This window comes from Schistosoma mansoni, chromosome W (genome assembly GCF_000237925.1).
Source record: "Schistosoma mansoni strain Puerto Rico chromosome W, complete genome".
Lineage (NCBI taxonomy): Eukaryota > Metazoa > Platyhelminthes > Trematoda > Strigeidida > Schistosomatidae > Schistosoma > Schistosoma mansoni.
The window spans coordinates 58,092,919-58,108,939 of record NC_031502.1 but is presented as its reverse complement, the minus strand read 5'-3'; the positions used below and the strand labels follow the sequence as shown (position 1 = coordinate 58,108,939).

General features: G+C 37.6%; 1 protein-coding gene across 1 annotated transcript; it reads left to right on the top strand.

Annotated features, from left to right (window-relative positions):
* Positions 1-5,730: 5,730 nt before the first annotated feature.
* On the top strand, positions 5,731-9,534 carry Smp_077440 (hypothetical protein; the record flags this gene model as incomplete). The annotated part of the gene is made up of 3 exons (XM_018790301.1): positions 5,731-6,075; positions 8,406-8,630; positions 9,490-9,534. 3 exons carry the CDS (start codon positions 5,731-5,733, stop codon positions 9,532-9,534), a joined length of 615 nt encoding a protein of 204 aa, XP_018655658.1.
* Between the last annotated feature and the right edge of the window lie 6,487 nt (positions 9,535-16,021).

Genomic DNA, 16,021 nt, shown 5'->3' with positions numbered 1-16,021 from the left:
TTCTTAGGGCTTTCCGAAGTTCACCCGTGGGCCGTCCTCACTGTTGTATTCTAGATTGCACAGAGTCTACGAATATTACACAATCGAACAGACACGTGATGAACTTAAAGAGAAGAGGTACGATTGATCTCAGAATTCTGGATCTTCATTTCAGCTGTGGGGGTTTTGATGTGTATATGAACCAATAATTCCTTTTTATTGATGACTGCTTTATTTTGAATTCCAAATACAGTACATTCGTTTGCGTTCATCTGATACTTCTTGAATAAATTGTGTTGTTTCTGAGATTACTGGTTAATACTATAATTCAAATACTCTTGTCGTTACTACTACCATTGTTACTACCATCATAATAAAAAGTCGCAACAATTAATGTGCCAAAATTTAAGTAGAAGAATACCTGAGTTATCAGACATCATGTCCATAGTTGGTGCCTGAATTTGATCATTGTTTTGTTGTTGGAAATAATGAGATCTACAGTGAATCTCGTCTTGTTCTTCGTCTGTATCATCATCTTCAATACTGTCACTATCATCGTTAGTGTCGCCCGGAATTACATTTCTCTCGGAATAGTCTGCAATGGAACTATCGTCCTCATTGATCTTCAAAGATTCAATATTCAATTTATTTACATTCAATTCATCCGATTTTAAGACAGGCAGTAACCATAGAATGCCTGAAGTCGCAGTTAGTCCATCATAGTTAGGTCAAGGTTGAGATTACAGGAGACAATGGGGCTTCCAAAAACGACCAAACTGGGTCTTAATATCAAAAAGTCAGCGCTGTTTGCCCCAGAGATCTGTGAAGATCTATGAGTACAAAATAATCCAAACGTAAGAAAAGCAACGAACCTCTTGATATTCATCTTTGTTTATTATGGAAACTCAAATCCTTTATCATGAATTTCCTAAGTGTCAGCCTTAGTCTCATAAGAGCACAAAGTAGAAACCAGGACTCCGCTAAACGTCTACTTAATGTCTCAAAATAGAACTGATACAAAGAGTTCATTGGGTCGTTTTATAGATATTTTATTTAGATGGTCTGGCAAGCTTTGTCGTCGTAATTACGCTATAATTCGCTACTATGCCTACTGGTGAACGTATTGTTCACTGTGCAAACCTTATTGCTTCACTATCTCATCTGTAAACCCAAGTCGCAAGTTATTGATCGTGGCTTTGAAAACAGCGTGAATACAACAACTCGTGCAACGTAATCTATTTTGTATCAGTTCATTTATGAGCTCGAATTAATCAGCCAGGTCAGTTCATGGCATGACCGTAATTTTTACCGAGTGCTTATTATGTTCCAGGAGAATATGTGGTCGGTACAAGTAATATGGTCATGATTAACCTCATATCTCACAAACATCTTAATGACGATTCATAGTAATCATTACTAATCCATAAATAAAGGGATGCCTTTTTGGGACAGAACATGAATGAACCTCGATAAAATGTTTATGCGAACCTCAATAATTTTGAGAATTTTACCCCCCAAAGAGACTATGACACACTCTTTTAGTAAACCTCTCAAGAAATCAACATCTATCTTAGCCTTTTAAGTGCTAATGGAGTCCTCTTTGGGTACTACTGTACAACCGGCCCCAATTGCGATCTTATGGTTCCACACTTCAAATCTGGAAGAAACATAACCAAGAGTATACCTCTCCACAATTCTAAAAGCTCTTCAACTACCGAGACATAGTACCAAAGGAACAATAAGTTTACCATTTGCGCTCGTCAAAGTTTGAAGCTTATATGTTGCGCAGGCTTAATCTAAGATATTTCGGCGGAAATTAATACGCTTACTGCTTTCGGTAGGGAGTATCATAACTAACTCCTGAAGATGAAAACAACCGTCCGGCACAGCTTAATCTTCCGGGATATCCATTTTCCCAGTTGTCTTGTGTTCAGCTTTGAGGATTTTGTGGTTGGAACCCAATGCCACTACAAACCTACCTAGTTCTTTAGGCTCTTAAAACCAGCTTTACGCGTATGGTCTTAAGGCGTGGAAGAAAATACTTACTCTAGATAATGCTTCGTCTCTTCACAAGGAATAACATCGATGAAACCAATGGATTTCTAGAAACACTCTTCTGGTTAATGATTCTACACTATCCTACACGTACTTCCTGGGTTATTATGATAATTAGAAGTATTTGAATTGTAGTATGAACTAGTAATCCCCGGAATAACGCAATGTAATCAAGAAGTATTAGATGAGCCCGAACGAATGTATTGTATTTGGAATTCAAAATTACAACAGTCATCAATACGAAGAAGTCATTGATTTATTTAAACATCACATCCGCCACAGCTCGAATTGGAGTGTAAGTGTCTGTAATCGATTGCTCGTCTTCTTCTTAAGTTCATCTTACATCTGTCCGACGGTGTATTGGATGTAGACTCTGTATTATCTAGAATGCACTCATTAGTATTAGAATTAACAACCGAAATTGGAACAGACTCACCTGGGTTCTGGAATTGTATACAATCAGCATGCCGGCTTTGTAGTGAAACCATTGATATTTAGAATTTGCATCATGGACTTTCCAACAATATCCTCCCCCACGAAATAATGTTGGGTCCTTACTTCGCAATGTTTTAGCCAATATGACGTTCCCAATTTGCATTATCTTCTCAAATCTTACGCATCGACTACTGCATGTGAGTATTTGGGAATAAACACTGATATATGATTTGAGGTATTCCATCATGTGACTTTGACTTGAATAAAAATCATGATACATATACTTTTTGTTATTCATATTAGAATATACAGATGGATATGCATTGATATATGTAATTAACACATGTGATTCAATTAGGCTTGATTTACCTGCGAAACAATCGAATAGAAAACATTCATCTGCCTCATATTCATTAGGATAATCTTGGACTTGATTTGGATTCTCTGTCTGTGCAAACTTCACTTCTGGGCAAGCTGGTTCTCTGATTATTTCGGTAAATTTTGCTATCCCCTCTGATTCATTATACCCCTGACTAGGGATTCTATTCAACATACATTGTTCGTCAGAGTATCCAACATATGACACAATAACATCAGAAATATGACTAGAATTCAACTCATAAGAAACATATTTTTCACATTCATTAGGAATATCATTAGAGATCAATTCATTATGAGGACCACTGACACTTGATATGATATCAGAATCCGATTCTTCTGAAATATTTTCCTCAAATTGATTAAGAGTTTCATTAGGTAATGGATCATCAGGGAATTCAACATCTACCATGACTGAATTTGGTTTTTGATCATGATTTGACTCATTTAACATTCTATTCTCAGAGTTGTAAGAAATTACATCAGAAGTATGTGAATTATTACGACAAACCATATCTGGTACAATAACATGAGAAATCTGATAAGTTGGTTGGTTGAGAATTTTCGCCTCCCAATGACTCTGGGTTTCATTCAACTCTGGACTGTTATATAACGTTATACCTCTTCTAGATAAAGATAACTGATCATTAGAAGCATCCATCTTAGCATTACTTTCAGCGAAATGAACCATGGTATTACAAACTGACTGAATATGTCCAGTTATACCACATTTAAAGCACTTAGAATTACGAAATATACATGAATTACATGGGTGAAACTTGCGGCAGAACATGCATTTACTAAACTTGTGCTCATCATCATGGACTGTTTCACAACTCAATGAAGTATCATCTGAATAAATTTGATTACGCATCGAACTACGACGACCGTTTGAATAAGTGGAATTCCTGATGTTCTGACGAGTCATTTTATCGGATTTTCCTTTCTTACCGCATTCGGAATTTGTATACTTTACATGATCCAACAGAAGTTGCTTGAGAGTTGCATAGGGGAGTGAAATCGGTTTGTCTGGAAGTGCCAAAATCTTTATAAGGCTGTATGCTTCTTTCCCGATGAATGTAAGGAAATGGGCCACAATATTAAAATCCTCATCATCTTCCTTGGTCATAGCCCAGATTTCGAACCTTTCCATGTACTCCTCAAAAGCATTAAAATCTGAATTTATATTTAACCGTTCCATCACAGGCTCAGTCGCGACGCCAATATGATAATTAGAAGTATTTGAATTATAGTATAAACTAGTAATCCCCGGAATAACGCAATGTAATCAAGAAGTATTAGATGAGCCCGAACGAATGTATTGTATTTGGAATTCAAAATTACAACAGTCATCAATACGAAGAAGTCATTGATTTATTTAAACATCACAGTTATTCCGGTATTAAACTCTCCACACGTAAATCTGGGCGCTACTTTTTCTGATACTTCCACTCAACTTTTAAGTGGATATAAGTGAGTGATTTTCTCTTGCGAGGTTTCAACTACAAAATGAAAGTAGTTTTGAATATTAATGGAGTCAAGTACCTTATATTCTGGAAACAAACCTAAAGAGTGAACAAGTCTCACTGGCTGAGGTAAGCCAATTGGCAAAGACAACTAGAGTATCATTTTTCACTTAAAAGCAGTAAAGAAAAAAATCGATGATTTATATACCCTTACCTTTAAAAGTGGAGTGGTTGACAAATCCCCAAAATGGGTAGTTTTGTATCCCTCTAACACCAACCTCACTGATTTTACTGGGTTATGAGATCACTTTATAAGAAGATATTTCGGACAGTACCCTCCTTAATGTCTGCAAATCCGACATCCTTTTCAGAAGGACATGCTCACTTGGAGAGGAATGGAAAATCAAAATTTTACTAGGACTAGAAGTCAAACTCTTCTCACATCGCCTCGTGGCTCCTTATTAACATGCAGTGCTGTACAGGAGGATTGAGAGATGTAATTATAGTCTGCCCCATATCTCACAGCTCCCTCCACCTATCAGACGACTGAAAAGCTTCTGTAAAACGTCTACACTCTAGATAGTATTCATTCCGTATGGAACACAAACGTACTTGTTAAAAATACTTGACAGGTTATGGGGCTCCTAACCAGAAGTTATAGTCATGGGACCTTCAGCTAAATCTTTCAAAAGGCTGATTGGCCAGCTTAGTTCTACTGGTGCTGGAAGTGATAGCTTTTGGAATTCACTGACGACTGAACTGGCTCAGGTAACATACTTACAGTCACTAAATGAGTGAAGATGCGACGGATATTCTAGTTTTACAACTAGCTACCAGTAGCACCTTCTATATTCGATCGTTCCCAGTCAAGTGGAAACCAGAATTCAGACGAGAAGAGACAGGAAAGATATATTTGATACGTTACCAATATATCGAGAGACTTCGTTCTTAACTGGCTATTGTAACATAGGAGCTGTGTCCCACACCGTGTTGCAACGTGATCTGGTACGGATGCATGACCGAAAGCCTTCAGTTAAACAAGTCCACTTAAACAACGTGGTCAGCATCCAATGTCGAACACTTAATGAGCTATTGATTTTGGGGAATTATTTACAGCTACAATAGGAACAATGGTGTATTTCTGGGGTATCAAAACAAATTTTCATACTAATCTATCAATTCACCTAGTACTTATGTTTGTTTCTTGCACATAGGTCCTTATCTAAAGTCTTTTGTTTTCTAGAAGGAGTATAACAGGAATCACACCTCTGTGTATCCAAGACCGGTAAAGTACTATCCAGACCCAGATTAATAAAGAAGTTTTTAATTCTGCTTTACAAGGCTTTAGTTTTGAGGTTTGAAGTGTTACAAAGAAGTGGTAACTCTAACTTAGTCGATACATTCGAAGGTCACGAAAATGTCCGACCAAGCGTTGGTTCGTTCTGGAGTCTCATTTACTAATGCAGTACAGGATGATCCCTTGGTGTACGAAATTAATCACTCAAAAGAAATTATTCCGTGTATCTCTCAGCTCTATCGAAATGAAACATTTAGTGATGTTGTTCTAGTTGTCCAGAATACTCGTTTCCCTGCTCACAGAGCTATATTGGCAGCTCGCTCTGAGTACTTTAGAGCGTTGTTTTATGGAGGACTTGCTGAGTCGTCTTCATCTGTCGTCTATCTAAACGACATTAATGTGATTGCTTTCAAAAGCATCCTAAATTACATATATACCGGTCAGATGAAATTAACAAAACCTAAGGTTTGTTATTCCTCTTATTTTTGCTAAATTAAAACAGATAAGCTACTTTACTTGGTCATTTTGCGTCTTTGATTTTTTCCTCTAGAATGTTTCCTTTATATGTTATAAGGTCTATGTCTCGGTTTATATATATATATATATATATATATATATATATATATATATTCATGCATACCTATATCTAGATAAAATTGTGCGCTTTTACTCAGTACTTACTCGCAAAGTTATTATTGATAGCGTATGAATCTCTACTTTTTAATTCTGATCGCAACAATTGCGTTGTAATCTGTAGGTTAGATATTAATAATTCAATAGTCAGACAGGTAGACAATGGTTCAGTTCCCTATTCTTTGATAATCATCAGGAAGACGTTTACTCAACCATAAGGTAATTCATGTTAGTCTACCTTGTCCACTTTGAGCATCATCAGGGTCAAACAGTTTTTTTAGGTTTGTGAGGTGTAGTGAACTATTTTTGCGTCTATTGTACACTCAAATGCCATGTATTTAGGCCATAAAAACCCAATCACTTTTCGAATGAAATAGATATTTTAAGAAGTTATATTGGTGTGTGTGATTTATGGGCGACCTTTAGGCGACTCTAGTGACCTTGGGAATGTACACCTACTTACTAGGACTAAATGAGCGTTACAAACCAGTGTGAGGAATTAGAATTATGGTTTACAATTGATGGTTGAGTTAGGAACTCGATTTAGGGTTTTCATTTCGAATTGACACAAGCTAAATGCCGAAACGCTATTTAGCCAAATGGATAAGTGAATTTGGCGCCAAAATCCAGAACCTCTTATTTTATATCGGAATAGTTCGTCCACAAATCATAGTCTCACCAAGCTTGTTTGCTTTGCACATTTTAATTAATATGTATATTTTACGTCAGCATAGTAGGACAGTCGACGTAGAACCTAGTGTCAATGTACATCGGTCCAAGTTGCTATACCTTGTTGGGCGAAATTCCATAATGGTAAAGGTAGTAACAGTATCATTGGCAGTAAGGAAGATTGGGAATCGGAGATACGATTCGAGAAAGGAGTGTAAATTAATGAAAATAAAAAAACTTATCAGGGATTTAGATTCCCAAAAATTAGGGAAGGCAAAGAACAGATGCACCTGCGCTATCGCAAATGATTTTAAGCCATGTCATTCAAAGTCTCTAACCATTAGTTATGATAATCACGCGGACCCCAACCAAGTAGTGTGCCTCTACCAAAAGGTCCGACTGACTTCATGGACTGATGCTATTTGGCTCGAATGCTCCTAGCTTTCTACCAGCCTACCTCTACTCCAGAAAACCTGTCAAATGGGCATAACTAACACATGTCCCGACCACTTCAGTTGATGGTTTGCTACCTTTTCAATCGAGTTGTCACTCCTAATTGGCACCCTATCCCTAATCCCGGCATTGTTTACTGGCTGGTCCTAAAATACGCGAGAAATGCTTCAAAGTAGATCGGAGCGGATTGCTCCGTAGTGAACTCTGTTATGTAGTAGCGAAGACATAAGTACGGGTAACTTGCAGGACCTACTATTGGACTATCATTCGTATTGTATAACTATTCGGTAACTAAATTATCTATACTTATTTTTGACTTATTGATTATTACTATATGATTTACTGTCCCTATGTTATGCTCAGTTTTATTGATTATTGTCTCCCACACTTACAGCCTCATTTGGCCTGGTTTTGTACAAATATTATTTTCTATTTTATGGTGTGGTCTGCCTGTCTGGTATATAGATAAAGTATGTTTGAAATAAACGATTCGCATTACAGCAGCTGCTATTGGTGTTTTGGACTCAAGTGGACGGGTTGGGCGGATAAGGACCAATAAGGGCGCTAGATTACTCATACTAATCGAACGTCATTGTCACAGTGTGAAGGTCGTAGAAGTCGTATTCTATTGGTGGATAAATTACGCGACTTACGACCTTGTTAAATTCGTAAGGTCATAACGAATCAACGACGACCTTGATCAAGTCATAACAATTGGCTACCGCCTAGGTCAAAAACATAAGAAACTCGTTCTTTGGTTGGAAGACATATCTCGCTTGCATATGAGCACAATTTGGATTTTTGTTGAGATAACTCATAGTTTGTTTCAATACTTGATTAAATTGCTTTTCATCTAATATCTGACATCAAAAAAGATTTTGTCATTATGGATAAGTAAGTCGTAGCTACATACAAACTAGAAGAGTGATTGATATCAGTCTTCAGTTATTCATACAGTTGGCTTTTTTATTACTTTCTATTATTTACTAGCACTTCAGTTCATTTTAGATACTTATAACTAACTTTTTTTACGTGTTCAGCTCACCCTTAGTATCCTGTGTCTCGCTCATCAATATAATTTCCGTAGTCTGGAAACTGTTATATCTACTTACTTAACGCATTCTCTTTCTGTGAAGAATGTATGGTGTATCTACGATATGGCTATAATGTATAACCTGGATAGTCTCATAACGGCTTGCCTACGGTTTTTAGACTGCCTTGCACCTGCTCCTTTGTACAATCCACGATTCCTTAGGCTATCACAGGTCAGTTCATTGGGTCTGTGCATGTGTCCTTATATATTGTTCACACATTTTTCGTGCTTGTCTTATCAGTTTTTTTATACTGTAATGAATTTCTGATTTGTCTGAAGAATTTATTTGGATGGGTACTGTTCAAAGCCATAAAGACAGTGTCCAACCTTTACTAGTTCAAAATATCTTTAGCTACAGTATTTAAGAATAAACTTCAACTATGTAACTAATCACCATCGATATCAAATAAATTAACATGTTAATCTATCACAATCAATCATGGATTCATTTATTTTGATTGATTTCGATCGCTTAAATTGTTCATTTTCATCAATCGTCTGACAAAATTCATACATTTCACTTAAATGTCCCATAAGTGTGTGGATTGACCAGTCTTGCTTACCAAAAAAACCCTAACTGTTTTGTTAACCTGAACTTTAGTAATGTGTGCAAAGATTGCTACACTCAGTTTTGTATTTTATTTTGCTAAGGCTTTTTCGCTTGTACTTTTTTCATGGTGTTCCTCCTCATAGGGACTTGTAATTTCTATTTACCAATCTAACGTGTATACTTACATATCTGAACTATTATGTGATAGCATAGATACGTCCTATTTTCAATATTATATTGTTCATGAAGTGTTAGTATCACTCGACCAAACGATGTAACAGCTTAATACACACTGAAAGTTGTGTTTTCAGGCAAGAAGTATTGTATTCCTAACTTCTCGATACTTCATGGAAATGATGATATGAGCGACTTAAAGAATTTTGTATTGATTAATAAAGTTCAGCCATGGTATTTATTTTAATTAGGGTTCACCATTTATACATGAATATAATGTTTTCCTTCTGAGTATTACACCCACCAGAAACGTTTGGTATATTCACATTTAAGTTCTAAAGCTTTATTATAACTCAATGGTCGCATTTGAGTTCATATGAAGCGTCTTGTGCTAAGAGTTAACTGTTCAGATTTCTAGTAGCTGAAGTGGAATTCGAGGTCGCAACCCCAATGATTAAATATCTCAATCATTAAGTCATCAGTTCTATTTTATATTGACTTAGAATTAGCTAAATTATATCGTTTGCTATTATTCCAGTCATCCGTCGAACGTTTACTATCTCGCGATAGTTTCTGTGCCTCTGAAATTGAAATATTTCGTGCTGTATGCGCATGGTTACGAAATTCTAAAGAATCCAACTGTCGAACACTACAAACCTTACATTTATCAAATATCCCTGTAATAACTACTGATAATAATGATGGTAATAACGATAGTGATAATATGGTTGAACAACATAGTTTATCAACTGAAAAGAAAGAACCAAACATCAGTTGCTTAACTGAAAACAATACCAAAACAGTATCATCATCGAGTTCGCCATTGCACATGGAAAAACCACCATCAATTAGAGGTAAGAGTATTGCATTTGTTAACCTTGTTTGATATTCAGATTAATTCATCCTCTGAATAGGAGTTTTAATTGGCGAGGTTTTCAATATCAAAGTCGTTATCACACAGCGAAGGTTCCTAAAAAAGGGTGTAGATATTTACCAACACGTAGTCATTAGAGCTAACCTAATAAAAGACCTTGATTTAGGTTCGGTGTTGTGTTAACGTCTTTTGAGATGTATCCAAAACGTCCAAGACAATAAGTGGTATCTCAGGGATCTTCAAGTCTCCATCACCAAACACCACAATGACAAATGGTTTAATTGAGCATTTCAAGTATTATCTGAGCTACTATGTAATTGAATTGGTTGCAATGATCAGTTAATAAGTTGTAGATGATTCCATGTTATATAGTTCTTGAGGTAATTGCCCAGTATTTAAAGCACTTGTAATTCAACCGCTAGTCCCTAGGTCCGAACCCTACTGTCTACTTTAGGTAGCTGAGTAGTATCTCTTTTATTTTTTTATTTAAACACATGTATATTGGTACAAGGAAGCACCAGATAAATATGCGCCTCATAAATTTCATTCGATTTGTGTGAGGGCTGTGATACTGCCCAGGTGCCCAGACTGAAGCAGGTGGTTTTCTTAGGGGGCCACATCCGGAGCTTTTGACCTAAATGTCTGATCCACAAGACAGTGGAGCATCGTAAGGAGATGCAGTCACATGGTAGCCGGTGACCAACCGTTGGTTCATACGCCATTTGTTCCTTCAGGATACTGGAGTCCATGTGCACCATTGATTTGTAATCAGGGTTTTCCAACTCCCCTAGGTGGATCCTCCACATCCACCAACCCGGTTAAAGCGCCAGACATTCGCTTTTCGTCCTCTCACTTTTGTGAACAACACCCCCGCCACGAGAAAGCAGTGAGTAGGACTTCCCTGTCAGAGGCTATATATTCGCGTGGCCATATGAGAGCATTTGGAGAGGGAGAGCGGACTCTCCCCACTCTCGGCCGTACCAGGGCATTTGTGGGCCGTTTTTCTTTACATGTCGAGATTTCATCAATCACTGGATGTTATGAGATTCAAGACAAGTGACGTTTTGGTAATACATTTAATATTAAATTTTAATCATCAATAAAGCCATTTTTGCAGTAAACGAGTACTTATGATTATGGAAATTGTGTGATACTACATATCCATTCTAGTCGTCAGAGCAGTTATGAAGTACGTGCCCTATAAATGAGACCTAATCTCCTGAGTTCATATTATAAAAAATAAATTTCCATGCAGACTAAAAATGTTCCACCTACTCCCTGCTGGCATTGTCGGGGAGGGGTGGAATTCATTGTCATTTGTATGTCCTGGTCTAGGTAAATCAGCGGTCGTTATTATATCTGCGAATGTGGATAAATACAAACAAATGTGTATTATTCAAAGTTGAAATCATGAGTCGATTGAAGCTAGACCACCATGGGAAACCTGGAAGCACTGGACGGCCGTTTCGTTTTATTATGGGACTCCTTAGCAGTGCGCATCCACGATCCCGCACTCGCGAGATTCGAACACAGGACCTAACAGTCTCGAGACAGAGCCCTTAACCGATAGGCCACTGAGCCGGCATCCAACGGTGTTAATGTCTAACTTCAACCAATCCAGGTCCTGAGTTCGAATCTCGCGAGTGCGGGATCGTGGATGTGCACTGCTCAGGAGTCCCACGATAGGACGAAACGGCCGTCCAGTGCTTCCAGGTTTTCCATGGTGGTCTAGCTTCAGTCGACTCATGATTTCAACTTTGAAAAATACTGAAATCTCCACAAAACCTCTTCTGATTCAAATGTGTATTAACTTGAATTCGTCTTCTGCCAGTGACTCAAGCCTAAATCTTTCGGATTCCTTATTCACAACCCTAACGAACATCAGTAAACCATTTGTTCCCTCCATTATTAACTTCCGAGACAATCTCGTAAAAAGACGAGACTCTTATCTGCTCTCAGCCCAGACGTTTAGAACGATGGGTGGAACACTTTAGAGAACAGCATAGCTGCACTTTAGCTACTCTACAGTTACTCATCATTCCCAAATAACTTGAATGAAACATTGAAGTAGATCCCCCGACTCTAATCAGGTTCAAAAAGCTATAGTTAATCTTAAACGAGGAAGAGCAGCTGGTCCAGATGGATTGGCTCCAGAGGTCTTTAAATATGGTGGTCCAGTTTTGGCGATTAGTTTGACTAATATTTTAGCTAAAATCTGGGAGTTGAACGTAATCCCATGTGACTGGTCACAATCACTGATTGTCCCAATATATAAGAAGGGGTCAAAATCACCTTGTGATAATCATAAAGGGATTAGTTTGACTAAAGTAGCATCTAAAATACTAGCCTCAATAATTATCGGGCGCCCAAATAAGACTCGGGAAATGCAAACACAAGAAAATCAGTTTGGCTTCAGACCTGGTCGTGGCTGTATCAACCACGTATTCACCATTCATCAGGTTTTAGAGCACAGACATGCTTATCGGCATCCGACAATGATAGTTTTTCTTGACTTGAAAGCAGCATTTGACTCTGTAGACCAAGAGGTTTTGTGGCAGTGTCTGTCATTGAAAGGTGTACCTCAGAAGTACATAAACCTTGTGATGGCTCTTTACTCGAACACTACCAGTCGAGTGAGAGCTTATGGCAAACTGTCATCAGAATTGATTACCTCAAGTGGTGTTCGTCAGGGTTGTCCACTCTCTCCACTCCTGTTTAATTTTGTCGTAGACGTGCTTTTAGAAATAATGCTTTCCTCATCCAAATTTAGAGGAGTTGAACTTCTACCAGTAGATTCACTTGTTCACTTAGAATTCGCCGATGACAGAGTTCTATTTGGTGAAGACGATGACAAAATGCAGTCTTTTGACCACTATAAGCAACAATACAGGTATGTTCGGGATGCGATTCTCCCCCTCGAAATGCAAAATGTTACTTCAGGATTGGGTTGCATCGGCACCCGAACTAATGATAGGGAGTGAAGTAGTTGAGCATGTCGACCGCTTCACTTATCTTGGGAGTCTCATCAGCCCTTGTGGTCTGGTGTGTGACGAAATCTCAGCACGGATACAGAAGGCTCGACTAGCTTTCGCCAACTTGCGTCATTTATGGTGTAGGCGAGATATCCGTCTAGCAACCAAAGGACGGGTTTACTATGCAACAGTTCGTTCCGTCCTACTTTATGGCAATGAAACATGGCCGATGAGAGCAGAGGATATTCGTAGGCTACTAGTATTAGATAATAAGTGTCTTCGAAGCATTGCTCGTATATCCTGGGACCACCGGTTAAGTAATGCAGTTGTTAGGAAACGGGTATTAGGTAAGGATAGCAAATCGACTGATGAGGTAGTGAAACTTAATCAGTTGAGATGGCTGGGACACGTGTTACGTATGCCGAACCACCGACTGCCCCGACGTGTAATGTTTTATGGTGTATGAGTAGGTTTGAAGAAAGCTAGGGGCGGCCAGACCAAAACGTGACATAAGTCCATGAAGTCACTGACAATTGGACTGAGCCATGCTGGTAGGTGTAGACTACCTGGTTGGGATTCGCGAAATGATAGCAATCGATGGTTAGAGAACTTGAATGACATGACTCAAAATCGTTTGCAATGGCGAAGGTGCATCCGCTCTTTGTGTTCTGCCAAATTCTAGTTTTCTGAATTCTTCATGTTTCTATCTTTTTTCCCTTTCCAAATTTATTTCACTGGATTATACTCCTTGAATAACACCTTCAAACCCTAATCTTTCAAATTATGCTTATACTCTTACTACTTCTACCACTATGGGATTCGAATCGACAACTTCATCTCTATGCTAATGTGGTATAGCAACTCCAACTGATATACGTACGTACGAAGTTCTGGGTTGTGACTGACTGAAGTTAGTTATGGTTCATAGAATAAACCAGGCACTTAACTAAGCTCAAGTACGTTCAGTATTTTAAATTAAGCGACACAATGTCCCATGAAATAGCTTTCATTCTTTTTTATTGCTTCCCATACCTCGCCACGTCAATACCAAATCTCTGTTAAGGGGCGAAACGTGAATCAATTCGAAATTGGTCATGTTTATAAAAAAGGATTCAGTTTTATACTTAGTGGCTAAGGGAAAACACAGCAATGTTGTGAACAAACTGAGTATTAAGTGACCGATGCATCTAACTTATGTATAATTGGATGATTCGTTCTTATCGATCTTTGTTTTTTTTAAGTATCCTCTGTTTTCCGACTAAAATACTTGTGAACACAGTTCTTACTGTTAAATTTTCACCACTTTTACTTTATTATTATTATTGTTACTCCTACTTGTTTTATTTTATGATCAAGATGTTGAAAACGATAAACAATCATCAGCAAACGATTGTATGACTACTACCTCAGAGGAGTCTCGTTGTACTCATATGATGCATCAATGTGTTCGTTTTGAGTTGATGTCACTTACTGAATTATTAACTGAGGTACGTTCATCAAAACTTGTTAGCTCAGAAGAACTATTAGATGCAATTAACCGACAAACTAACTGTCCTACTGAAATGCCTCATCGTGGATGGCTACGTAAGTTGTTATTTTGCATATTTCTTGTTAGTGTTATCATTATGTGTTTATTTTCTTCATAAATAATGTGTATTATAAATCCGCCCAATTCACTAATATAAAAACTATTTTCTGGCCACTTATATTCATCTTTTTATTTTAGCCCATCTTGGGAATTACGTTAATATTGTCTCATAGTGTAAGAAAGCTACACACTGCCTAACCAAGATGTGGAATCAGTTGATGAAGTCTACTGTTGAAATAAGGAGTGCAGGTAGGGTGCAGACTACCTGATTCAACTCAATTAGTTATCATAACCAAATAGCTAGATACGTGATATGACTCTGAATATCTCAGATGTATTCATTCTTTTTCTTTCCTTAGACCATAAGCTTTAAAACTAGCTTATAATTTTTTCATAGTTGAAATCTTGGGTCAATTGAAGCTAGACCACCATGGAAAACCTGGAAGCACTGGACGGCCGTTTTGTCCTATTATGGGACTCCTCAGCAGTGCGCATCCACGATCCCACACTCGCGAGATTCGAACCCAGTGCTTCCAGGTTTTCCATGGTGTTCTAGCTTCAATTGACCCATGATTTCAACTATGAAAATACTAAATTCTCCACAAAACCCCCTCTGATTTATAATTTTTTGTTCTACAAGTTCATTAATTTCTCTTGAATCATACTTTCTGTGCTCAATCTTTTCTACTATAACTGATAATATTAATAATTCTACTACTCTAGCATTTGTTTTGATAACTGCATCTTGTGGTAAGACATGGCAACTTGAATCTATACATATATATGGCATGTTCTACGCTGCTTATGACTGAGTAAATAACAGCTTTCAGTGGACCATATAATATCATTGTACATTGTGATTTATCGATCAGCATTCTGTATGATCATTTAAACAAATCGATTGTGTTCATTACAAATCTGGAAACTATCATAAAAATTATATTGGTTTTTTCGTTCCAAGTGATGGGGTTGATGAAAGCCAGTGAAAAATCCCTTCACATTATCAGTAAATACAACAAAAATGATTAATCTAAATTTGTAATTTCAATTGCAAATGATTATTTAAGTCTTCTAGAAAGACAACTAACTAAATATATATTATACTTTTCATAGTTGAAAGCAAATTATCGTCGGATGGTAGTATCCAGTACTGAAACCGAGGATGTATGTTCCGTCTTATTTGGAACTTGTCAGCTGGACGTAACTATACCCTGCTGTTGGTGTACTTACAGGCACTCGAACCCAATACCTTTCACTTCAAACTCCCAACACATATATAGGAATTTGAATCATACTTCTGTTTCTCAGTTAAAAACAGTCGGTAAATGAGAGATTGGACGCAGCTTAGAGAGACTAGTAGTAGCGTCTACTACTGTAGCACTATATGATCCAGGTTTGAATTCTT